This window comes from Cyanistes caeruleus, chromosome 11 (assembly GCF_971803275.1).
Source record: "Cyanistes caeruleus chromosome 11, bCyaCae1.hap1.1, whole genome shotgun sequence".
Taxonomy (NCBI): domain Eukaryota; kingdom Metazoa; phylum Chordata; class Aves; order Passeriformes; family Paridae; genus Cyanistes; species Cyanistes caeruleus.
The window spans coordinates 6,657,829-6,670,044 of NC_141711.1; the positions used below are offsets into that span (position 1 = coordinate 6,657,829).

General features: G+C 46.2%; 1 protein-coding gene across 19 annotated transcripts in view; it reads left to right on the forward strand.

The window, feature by feature from the left end:
- ADAMTS9 (ADAM metallopeptidase with thrombospondin type 1 motif 9) overlaps nucleotides 1-12,216 on the forward strand; it is a 79,767-nt gene that overhangs the window by 36,862 nt on the left and 30,689 nt on the right. For all 19 annotated transcript variants that reach the window (XR_015274984.1, XR_015274986.1, XR_015274985.1 and 16 more), the window contains 9 exons: nucleotides 915-1,125; nucleotides 1,852-2,016; nucleotides 3,127-3,291; nucleotides 4,157-4,276; nucleotides 6,054-6,158; nucleotides 6,304-6,471; nucleotides 6,649-6,933; nucleotides 7,569-7,730; nucleotides 8,320-8,496. Coding sequence is in view for 13 of the 19 variants with exons in the window: in XM_086845896.1 (XP_086702022.1) it covers nucleotides 915-1,125; nucleotides 1,852-2,016; nucleotides 3,127-3,291; nucleotides 4,157-4,276; nucleotides 6,054-6,158; nucleotides 6,304-6,471; nucleotides 6,649-6,933; nucleotides 7,569-7,730; nucleotides 8,320-8,496 (1,558 nt within the window). In the remaining 6 variants the exon portion in view is untranslated. The remainder of the gene's footprint in view (nucleotides 1-914; nucleotides 1,126-1,851; nucleotides 2,017-3,126; nucleotides 3,292-4,156; nucleotides 4,277-6,053; nucleotides 6,159-6,303; nucleotides 6,472-6,648; nucleotides 6,934-7,568; nucleotides 7,731-8,319; nucleotides 8,497-12,216) is intronic.

Sequence of the window (12,216 nt, forward strand, 5' to 3'; positions counted from 1 at the left end):
TGAGAAGGGCAAACGCAGGAGTCTGAAAAGCATGCAGGGATGTGGGGCTCCCACCAGTCAGGAGCTATTGATTCCAAATCCCCTTGATCTTATTCTTCTCTGGGCTGTGATAGAGTTTGCTCTCTTGGTTGGGAGTGGGGCTCTGTGTGCCTCAGGGGTTAACCCCAGAGGATGTCATTGTCTCTCCCCCAGAAGCCACCCCTGCCAGGCATGAGGGGCAGTGGGCTCCTGTTGGCTCCAGGGTCTCCAGCACCTCCCTGGATCAGCCCTCATGTCCAGCATCCCTTTCCAGAGCTGGGCTGCTATGAAGTAGGAGTGTATCCCCATATGGATCCTTGGGGGCCTCCAGCGCCATCCCTGTTGTCTGTCTCATGGAGGAGGCAGCAGGATGGAAATTTGTCTGTCAAGGAGAACACCTCTAATCCCTGCTGACACAGCTGGGGCTTGAGTGTCTTGTAGCAAGTCATTTGCTTCTCCTTTGGAGAGCTGAAACTGCTTTGTAGATGTCGTGTAATGTGGGACACCTCTCAAGCCTGTGCAGATCATTTTCTGATGCTGTATTTTCCAGCTTTTAGTTTTTAGAAGCTGAGGTGGCAGGTGCAGGGGAACATGGGGTGGTAAGCTTTCAGAAGCTTTCAGAGCAGTGTTCCTTGCCTGGCCATGAACTCTCCTTGCCACCTTGGCTGGTCCCACAGGGTTACAACGTGGCTTTGCTGTCCTTCTGTTGCTTGAGATCTGCTGACAGTTCCTTCCCTTCAAGCAGCAATGCCAGGGTAATTGGAAGTCCCAAAGCACTGGGAAGTGTGTCACAGACCCAAAACTTCCTATTCAAGAGCACATATTCCTTATTTCTGTCCAACCTTCGAGACATGCCCTGCAGAGCCCAGGGCTGATGTTTGCTGTCCTTGGCACAGGTGGCACATCGCGAGGAAGAGCGAGTGCACGGCGCAGTGCGGGCTGGGCTACCGCACCCTGGAGATCTACTGCTCCAAGTACAGCCAGCTGGAGGGCAACATAGAGAAGGTGGATGACCGCTTCTGCAACAGCCAGGCCAAGCCCAGCACGAGGGAGAAGTGCACTGGAGACTGTAACGTGGGAGGATGGCGGTACTCGGCCTGGACTGAGGTAAGGGATGCTCCCGTGGCATGGCAAATGCTGCTCCTTGCACAACAGTACATCGAGCTGTTTAGGTTGCTAAAAGAATGTATGTAAAATGGTCACAGTGGTTTTGGTTTCATTGCTTCCTCTGGAGGACACTTCAGTCTGAATCAGCCTGGTACTCCTTACCTTCCACTGTAGTTAATCTATACTTTAAGTATCTGTCTTCATTTCATGAAGCTCTGCTAGCTATCTTCTGCCATCAAAGCTGTCACCACTGCCAGGAGCTGGGGAGGACATGTTGCCATCGTCAGAGGACTTCTGAAATTTGTTTCCTTTACACATCTTAGCTTTTGCATCAACAAGAAAATTCCTGAATGCAGGCACCAAGAGACTGATGAGCCTGAGGATTTCCAGGGAGGTCACAGTGAAGGGGGCTGACTGGTCAGAGAGAGTTAATATCTCCTAAAATGAAAACGAGCAGCAGCCATTTAGGAGAACTGAAATGCAACACTTGTAAAAGTAATAAGGGGGCTATAACCTGAAATGAATTTGTGAAACACATTGCCATGACATTTTATTAAGCTTAGCAAGATTAGCTTTTTTAAGGAATACATAAAGTAAAAGCCTGTTATTCAAAGTATAAATTGTTGTTGGAGGTTTCCTGCAGTCACTCCACAGTGACTGCAAAGAGGGAGGGGGCAATAGCAGTAGAGTGGCAGGAAACACTGACGGGGTGTGTGTCCCTCGCAGTGCTCCAAGAGCTGTGGCGGGGGCACGCGGCGGCGCCGAGCCATGTGTGTGAACACCTACAACGACGTCCTGGACGACAGCAAGTGCAGCCAGCAGGAGAAACTGACGGTGCAGCGATGCAGTGACTTCTCGTGCCCACAGTGGAAAACTGGCGACTGGTCCGAGGTGGGTGCTGGTCACCAGGGTGGGCTCACCCCGCTGGTCCTCCACCCTGAGGAGCTGGTACCTGAAAAGAGGTGTCTCCATCCCTGCTGGTCTGTCACGATTTGTTTGCAGAAAGTGGCAAGCCTGTGCACAGGGAGGCTTCAGACAAGCAGCAAAGTCATTTGCCTTGTTACCACTGGTCAAGTAGCCACTTTACTCCCTGCAAAGCCACAGGGGGTTAATGTCTCTCCAATCCTGCAGTAATTTCTCCCCAGCTTTTCCATAGTTCTGCTGTATATTTGGGAAGAAAAATACCTTCTGCCCTCATTTTCCCTTGAGATTGTCCTCAAGAGCCCTGGCAGCTCTGGCTGTCACTGGAGGGCAGGATTGCACCCTGCTGATGTTTTGCTCAGATTCTCTCTGCTGTTTATTACCTCTTCTACTGCTGCTGGTGTTTTTTGCAATGCAACAAAACTATCTTGATAGATTAGTCTCTGCAGCAGGACTGGGGGTGCTGGAAAGCAGTCTTCAAAGGGTGCTCATCATCATTGTGAACAAATTTCTCTTTTTTCTGTGAGTCGTGTTCTTTTAGGGCATAATGAAAGCAATTAAATGGGAGCAGGGATTGTTCTCTATGAAACATATCTTCTGATTCGAGCTGGTGGCAGTCCAAGCCACGCCAGGGCAGTGGAAGAGGCACTCGCAGCCTGGAGAAGCCAAGACCCTTAAAAGCACGCTCAGAAGGAACAAGTCTTTTAGAAGCACCCTGTTGTGCACAGCTAAAACCCCACAGGGCAGTGCTGTGCCTTTGCCCGTGTTTCACAGCTGCTGGAAGTCAAGAGCCTTTGTGGTCTCACTTTGCCCATGCTGAAGGATTCTGGCCCAGCTGTGCTCTCCATGCTCCAGCCCCTGCTCTAGGCCAGCTCCTGAGAGCAATCTTCTTGTTGACAAGACACTTCCACATCTCCTAGGACATGTTGATGTTAGCTAAAGAGCTGCACTTAAGCACCAGTAGTTTCTTTTAAGCAGTAGTTGCAATAGGTCTCCAGGTTTATTTTCCAGTGCCAGGGCAGGTGCTGAGCTGGCTGTGTGTCCCCAGCACCACCTGAGCTTGCATTTTTCTCCTTGCAGTGCTTGGTCACCTGTGGAAAAGGGCACAAGCACCGCCAGACGTGGTGCCAGTTTGGAGAAGATCGATTGAACGACAGGTTTTGCGACCCCAAGACGAAGCCAGAGTCAGTGCAGATGTGCCAGCAGCAGGAGTGTGCCTCGTGGCAAGTGGGGCCGTGGGGCCAGGTACCACACAGCCCCACAGGGCTCCTGGCTGGGGGGACCTGGATGAGGGTGGCTGGGGCTGGGCGCTGCCCTTTCATCCAGATTCAGCAGCGTAACTGTGTTAATTGATTTGTACACCAAAGCAGCTCTCTCTTTGCTTGGGTTCAGCGGATAGGCAGCAGTAACAGTACCTGCCCTTTGTGCTAAATTTAATCTCTGTCATATTAAATTTGCCATGATTTTCAAAAAAAAGGGGTTTCCAAGGTTACGCTCCTAAATCCATATTTAGGCACATAAATACATGGCCTAATTTTCACAGAAAAGCTGTTCACGTTGAATAACTTTTGTTGCTTTTAATGTTTTCCAGTTTCTGGGTAAGTGAGGGATTTTTTTCTGTTAAAATACAAGTTACTCAATCTTCCCAGAGTGTTCTGGCATTGGCTTTTTCATAAAACTGTTAGCTCTTGACTTAAAAAACAGCAACAAACCAGACCAGTTGTCCCAGTCAGACATATTTCCCATCAGTAAAATTATTCATTAGCTGCTCATGCTACCATGGGGCTGAACAACCAGTTTTAAAGAAGGATATCATGCAGGTTCTACCAGACTCTGGGTCTAATGTGTGCAGCAAAGTAAATCATTTCAGTGCTTGTACCTTCCTTCCCAAAGAAGCAAGTGAAGCGTGCAAGGCACTGGTGGCTGCAGTGAGTTAAAACTTTGACCTAATTTAAAGCTGAAATGCATGAAATGGAGAGAAACCAGAAGGGAAACTGTCTTTTATTTTTGGTGCTCTTGCTACGTGCCTAAACAGAAGCTGGGCTAATTAATACTTTCTAACCAAAGCACTACTCAGACCCAGTGCTCTTCTCTCCCATCTTTCTCCCAGTGCACTGTGACTTGTGGCCAAGGCTACCAGATGAGAGCAGTGAAGTGTGTTGTGGGCACCTACGTGTCAGTGGTGGATGATAATGAGTGTAATGCTGCAACCAGGCCTACAGATACCCAGGTAAATCCTGCTGTCTTGTCTCCATCTTTTCCCAGTGTGTCCCAGAGGCATCCAGGCTACAGGTTCAGGGGACATCTTGCTGCAGGAAAGCTTTGCCCTGAATGCCAGCCCTGCAGAGCAGTACCTTGGGCTGCTCATGGTTGTTGGAAAGGTGCAGCACAGCACCCCTTAGGTAGAAATGGGACAGATAAACCGTGTTCAGGAAGTTCCCATCTAGATCTTCTCCATGTGGCTCACTTTACACTCTGAAGTACCAGATTGCCAGAAAGGCAACAGACAACCTGTGAGGGTATCAGGACTTTGTGGGTGAAGATTAATTACCTTTGCTTATGGTTTATATCCATGGAACTCTAGTCATACAATGGGATGTGAGGGTGTGTTCAGATGCAGCACTAAAGCTGAACTCTCAAGAGTTCATGAGCTAAAGAAGCTGCAGTGGTTGAGTATGGGATAACAAGAGACCACAAAGCTGAGACAGTATTTACTGGCCTTAGAGGTTCAGGTCTTGAGACAGCAGATACCTCCTTTGGCTTGCATGATGTTGAGGATGCCTGGCTGCAGTCTGGGCTCATGTGGCAGCAGAGCTGTTGCTGTTGCCCCTCACCACAAATGATGGTGAAAGGCCATAATTTCTTGTCTACTGCATGTGACAATGTAGGATTTGTAACAGCTGCAGTGACAGATATGTCCTCCCTGGTCATATCACTTGAGAAATGTTGCACATCCTTTGTTGAAGAGGTTTTCCATGCTGTGTACTTGGAAGCAAACATGTAAATTCCCATTTCAAGCAGAGGATATGTCCAGGGTGTTTGGAGGAGCTGAATAAAACAGAACATTATCTGTCACCTAGGAGAGCTGTAGTGCTCATGCCCTGCCCAGCTTCTTGCATGAACTCACAGAGTTTAACTAAGGCCACTAAATTTGGGAAAGAGCTGTTTCTCCCATGTATAGAGACCACTTGCACTACAGTCAAGGGGTAAAAAACCCACCTGTCATCAGCCATCATTTGGCATGCATGCCTCCATCATAAGTGAAATCACAGCAAAATGGAAATCAGGTATGCCATTTGTAAAAGCTGCTCTCTCCCTCATAGGGACAATCTCTATAATTTCCTTATTGGCAAGAACTACTCAATGGAGTAAAGTCATGGATGTTCATAGGTTTTGGCACCAGGCCTCTCAGGAGGTCCAGGCAGGACCACAGCCCTCCTGTGAGGCACCATACAGTGGTCTGAGCAGGATGATATGCCTGTCCCCAAAACCTCACGTTGCTTGGTGTGTGGGGGAGATCAGCACATGGATATAGGTGGTCTGATGGGCTGCAGGGAATCAAAGGGCTGCAATCACCAGCATAACCTTTACTGTGTGGGCTGCAGGTCTCACACTGAAGGAAGGGAACTTTGAAGAGAGATAAAGTTGCCGTTTTGCAGATGTGTGTTCATGCCAGAACCCTTAATGAACTTTCATCTTTTGCCTCAAAAACATCTGGTTTTAATGCATGGAGATGGCATATGGTTATGGGGATCCCTATTGTAGAGTTTCTAATAAGTCAAAAGTCCACACAGGGTACTGCATATGAAGGCCCCAGGATACTGATACTGAGTTTTGCTTATTCACCAAGAGGGTTCAGGGAGGAAGCCTGCCTGCACAACACGTGCAGGTCACAGAGTTTCAAGATGTTGCGTGTTCTTCATAATTACATTGAAGAGGAGGTGGTTTAATCAAAACATCTGCAAATTATTTATTTCCTGCTTTTCCCTCATGTATTTCCTGTACAGGACTGTGAAATAGCTGTATGTCCTTCCCATCCAAATAGTCCTGAAGCCAAGAGAGCCATATCAGGCATTCACAGAACGCAGTGGAGATTTGGATCCTGGACACCGGTAAGCACACATCATAATACTTTCAGGATTATTTTACAGTAGACAATGTCATATTTTTAAGTGTATATGCCCAACTTTTCATTACAAAGTCCTTGCAATGTGTATCAGGCAACTTCCTAGTGGAGTGCTCTTTGCTTTCCCCTAGTGCTCCGCAACGTGTGGGAAGGGAACCCGGATGAGATATGTCAGCTGCCGGGATGACCAGGGCTCTGTGGCTGATGAGTCAGCTTGTTTCCACCTTCCAAAGCCATCAGCCACGGAAATGTGCACCGTGACACCGTGCGGGCAGTGGAAAGCCTTGGAGTGGAGCTCTGTAAGCATCACGCTGTCTCTTGCAAGAGACCTCATTGCTGGAAATGTGCTTCATTAGTCTGTCGCACTTGCCCTTTTAGAAGTGAGGTTATTTGGGTTTTCTGCTGTTCATTATTAGCAAGATCTGGTTTTCAAAACTGGAAATGTGACTGTGTCTCCTTTTCCCACTGTAACACAGTGCTCGGTGACTTGTGGTCAAGGTAAGGCAACGCGACAAGTGATCTGCATCAATTACAGTGACCAGCTGGTGGATAGGAGCGAGTGTGACCCAGAAGACCTCCCTGCCACCGAGCAAGACTGCTCCATGTCTCCTTGTCATCCAAACAGCCATGACTACGGCAGGCCCATCCCCCCTTTCCTCTATCCGGATCATCGCCTCAAGCCGCACCCCGGGGGCAGCCCGAACCGAAACCGTGCACATATACCAGGAGGCAATCAGTGGAGGATTGGCCCTTGGGGTGCTGTAAGTGCCCTGATTTTCTTATTCCTGGGTTTTGTTGGGTTTTGTTTATTTCCCAAGCTAATCCAGTCTTTCCTTAAAGTCAGCACAAATGGAAAAGAGAGAGGGAGCTTTCTCCCCACTGTCTGCTCTCTGCTCACACAAGCAAGTGTTGCAGAAGGGCTCAGGCTTGTCAGCCTCTCATACCTCGTATCTCCAAGATAGTCTAGGCAGAAAGCTGACAGCATCATTTTCAATGAGACAGAGGCCAGCCTCTGCTACTTGGCTGTCTCCTGGGACATTTACAACTGTGCAGAGTTGTTGCCAAAGCAGAGCCTTGACGCCAGCTTCTCTCACGGCAAACAGTGTGCTTTATCGTGGAAGTCTCTAAAGGGAATTAAGCACAAATGGGATGTCAAACACTGCAGCAGGGATTACTCACCTGCTTAAAACTAGGCTGGCATTTACTTTCTTTGCTTAGTCAGCACCTAAGTCATTGCACTGCGATTAGCAATAGCTGGGTTTTGAAGTTTAATAATGCCTGTTAGCTGTATTAAACTTCTAGCGGTGCATTCCCACGAAGCAAGGCACTGGGAAGGAGCTGGGAATGCAAACTTATTCCTGGGCTCAATGAAGCCATGGGCAATTGTGTCTTTCAGTGCTCTAGCACGTGTGCTGGGGGGTTCCAGCGGCGGGTGGTGGTGTGCCAGGATGAAAACGGATACACCGCAAATAACTGCGATGAGAAAAGCAAACCCATGGAGCAGAGATCGTGCGAGTCTGGCCCCTGCCCTCAGTGGGCCTATGGCAACTGGGGAGAGGTGAGTGCACCATCCATCTGGGCTCCCTGCCCAGGGCAAGCCTTTCATTAGAAGGTGGCTGAAAAAAGGGAGAAGAGAGGGGTATTGTGGTGACATTTATTAGAAAGATTGGAGCTTGAAGGGCAGCCTCTGATAAATGAGTGAACCCGAATAATTGCTGGGTGGTGTTTTCATTTCCATTTGTCATGGGAAAACTTTCTTCCCAGGCAAAAGTAAGTTTTACAAAAACAAAGATTTTTTTCAATTTTTTTTTTAAGAGAAGCCTAGTGTAACTGAAGACTTTTTTTTTTAATAAAAGCATCACTTCCTTTTGAAAATTAATCTGAGATGAGCAATTGGAGGTGTAAACCTCCAATATCACATTGAGCTGGGCAATATCATGGTGGAGCAGCATGAACAGCTTTAGGGGGAGAGAAGCTGAGGCAGCTGAAGATCCATCTGAGGCTCATGAGGGGCATTTGGCTGGAGTTGGTTAGTTGGGAACAGAAACACTACCATTGGGTTTTTGAGGTGCTAGTGCTTTGGGCTGCAAGTGAGCAGTATTTTTGCTGTCCCAAGGGTGATTGCTCTGTCTTCTGCTGACTTGCAGTGCACAAAGCCATGCGGAGGAGGGACAAGGACACGGCTGGTGGTGTGCCAGCGCCCTAATGGAGAAAGGTTTACGGATCTGAGCTGTGAAATCCTTGACAAGCCACCAGACAGAGAGCAGTGCAATGTGCAGGACTGTCCTAGAGATGCTGCCTGGAGTGCTGGTCCTTGGAGCTCGGTACGACCATAAACTCTTTCTCTTTGTGAACCGTTTTGTAGATATCCCCTAACAACGTTTATTTTGCTTCAAACCAAGGTGCTAATGCTTCATGTCTTAAAACTGCACTTACAGAGGATTATTTACAATATATTCAGAATAACACCTCTTCAGGAAGGGCTTACATTAGGAGAGCTCGAGTCCTTTAATTTAAAAGGCACTTTCAGCTAAGTAGCCACCTTTGTCCATTTTATTACACTATTCAAGTGCTGTGCATTATGAATCTTGGTTCTTACTAAGTTTTTGCATATGGATTTAAACCCAGAATTTAAGCAGTACAATTCCATTGAAGTTAAAGTGTTCTGCTCTTTAATGGTAATACTGCACTGGGCACCTACTGGTTTAGCAGTCACGTGTTCTCTGCCAAAAGCAAGATAAGTGGGGAGAATGTGCTAAATGCCATCAATTCCCAGGCATGTGTAAGTGTGTATAGATGTGTGTGCATGTCCCTACCTGCCCACACACAGACCTACAGAGAAATGTGTGTGCATTCACACCTGTGCTCCATTTCTGTTCCTGTGTATATAATAAGACTGTGATGTACAGTGCAAAGGCACCTGTAAGCTATTGTCGTGTATCTCTCTGGTTCTGGAGAGTGATTGTCTAGCTCGATCTCCAGCTGCTGCTCTATCACTAAGCCAGAAAATGATCAGCAAAGTGCTGGAAGGCTTAAAAACCCTGGGAGTTTCCCAATAACGAAATAGTATTTGGAGCAGAGGTATCTTACATTGCTCCTTTGCTGCTGGAGGAGTCTGCTACAGAGATGCTCTTGTGAGGACAGAGCAGCCCTGAACCACAGCGTTGGGGTGCTGTCTTGGGTGCCACACCTTTGCAATTCTCACTGCCCAGAGCAGCAGCCTCTGCTCTGATCCTGCACCAAAGCAAGTGCAACCTGAGGTGCTTCTGGAGCCCTGGAAAACCATGGATCTGTCCATTTGGGAGTGGCCTTCAACCTTTATTGTATATTTTGTTATAAAAGCATTTGAAGACAATTTTTTAAAAAAATCTGATTCAAAAGCACTTTATAGGAAACGAAAAAAGGAGGCCTGTATTTTAATGTATTGGACTTCCTTAATTGTCACAGTTTGGAAAGTCATCTTGCCAAAACCTTGCTCTCCTTCTGTGGGTGCTTTCAGTAACATGGATGCCTTCAGTAACACTCTTCAATATCTTTATCATACCTCAGTGAGTTCTGCAATAGCCATAAAACTGATGAACTGGTGTGTATCCGGTGCTTCACCAGTACAAGAGACAGTGCTATGAAATATTTCATTTGAGGTGCTAATGTACCCCTTGTCCATCAACCTGGTGCTAAGGACGAGCAAGGTGAGGTAAGCAGAGGTAGCGATGCATGTGCTGGCTGCCCCGCAGGATTTATCAGCTGGGAGGTGCTGCCAACCCTGGTTCACCTGTGCTGGACCATTTGCAAGAGCCAAAGGTGTGGACAGAGTTGTGTTTCATTCTGGTGTCACTGCCTTTTCGTGGCTGTTGAGGAGCAGGCTCTAGGGCTGCACCTGCTTCTCAGTGTTGGAAAGACAGGGTGCAGTCCTCTAGTCTGATTGTTTTCTTTTCACCCAGGAAAAGTTCCCTTGGCTCCACTCCGTTGTATTAGTCTCAGTGGGTTGTCCTTGCTCTCCTGGGAGCAGGTGGGACATCTGGCAAACAGGTGGAGGGCAGGGACACCCTGTCCTGCCTGCAGTGTCTCCTCCCAGCCCTGGGGAGGGGCTGCAGGGCTGAGCCCTCGTCAATGCCAGGAGCTGATTCGATTTTTCAGTCTCATTTACCGAGGTGTCCTTGGGCTCTGACATAGGGGACCCAGAGCTGTTTGAAGATTGAGAAGTATCTGTGGGGTCCCCAGGGCTTCGTGTCCCTCCAGCAGAACACTCCACGTGTATGTCTACCTCGTGCTGCTACTGTAGGTAGTAACGGCCAAATTTTTCTCCTTTAGTGTGGTATCACCTGGATTTGCTTTAGCTCTGTCATCGGTTGCAAACATCATTCTGTAGCTGTACATAACTTCATCTCTTGGGATGGAGTGTCACTACCATATTTTTTTGGTCACTTTTGAAACAAGAGTATAGTATTAGCTGAAACTTTTCAGCAGTATGGATTTATGTATTTATGTAAAAGTGTATTTATTTTTCCAATACTGTTATTTAATTTTATATAAATATTGCATACATTTACAATGTTTAATGTTGATGTTGAACAGTGAAAATTAAAGACAAGTAGAATGTAATCATAAATGAATTTGTATAATTTCTTGAGTCTTTTGCTAAATTCAGATCATATACTTAGTTTTGGTAACTTTTGCTAAATTTTCTGAAACAGTTCTGCAATGTTCCATTTTTTATCTGGCTTTTCTTTTACTTACTTTGTTCTCCAACAGAAATTGTCATTCTCAATGATTAAACAAACACAGTTAAAAGTGTATGAATTATGAAGTTTGGATAACTAATTTCTTGCAAGCATCTGACTGGCTTAGCATTACTCAAGTTTCAGTGAAATTAGTACTATAAAATACAGACAAATTAAAGCAGAGAGAGTCTGAAGCATCCAACCTGCAGTCCTTGGGCAAAATTCCACTGGGATTTTATACAGTAAACAAGTGATCTTTATCTGGCTGGTTAAATCCAGGTTTGGAAGAGATAATTAAATGGATAAACAGATTGTATGTGTAAATGATAATTTTATAACAGGAGACTGGTGAGATGTCTTGTCATTATAATGTATGTTCAAAGAGGACTAAGAGGAGGTGACACTTTTATTCCCTTGCTTATTTAAGAACATGTATTTACCCATTGCAGAATTGTACACCATGTGATAGACCTGACCTTCTTATTAAAACCATGCTTTGGAAAACGTGCACTGACTGTCACCAGAATGCAGAGAGTGTTTTTTCTCCTCTGAATGCTTTATGGTATGAATGCAGATCTCCATACACACTCTCGAATCCCGAGAGGAAATCTTGCCATGTTCTCCAGAATGAGGGAGATGTTCACAATGAGAATTACCCATTGCTTCACTTAAAACCCAAGGTTTGGTTTTAATAAATATACCCATATATATACCACATATATAAAATATATGCATAATCTCCCTTAAAGCACCAGTCTTGGAGCAGATTTGCTCTGTGCAATAATCTCTGATATTTTGAATTTGCCTTAATATCCAACTGTATCCTGATACAACTTATGAATAATACTGAATTAACTTGTTGTGGGCTTCTCATTCTTTCCAAGTTAGGAAATGGTCACAGATAAGGTAAAACAAGTATATCTCACAGCATTCTGATTCAGTTGGGTGAGTCATTTGGGCTTCACTGCACAGGGCAGTGATCATTTGACTTTGAACTCTGGAAAATGGACGGGTGAAGTTTAGATTTATTTGGGGTTTGTTTGATTTTTTTTCCAAAGAAAGTATTATAATTTTAAAAGTACTCTGCCTTGTCAAGTACTTGTCAGTCTTGGGTATCTGAAGCTTAAGCTGCTGGTGCAGTGGTTGTGTAGCTCTCAGTGCTTCCCAGCTCTGTACCCTGTAGGCAGAGGTGCTGGTATCAGAGTCTCTGAGTGCCTTTTGCTGTAATGAAGAATCAGAAGCTTACCGTCAAGTAATCAGAGCATTAACCAGCTAAGTTCCCAACTCTGTTACTGTGGATGTGAGTTTGGGTTTGGGCTAGGA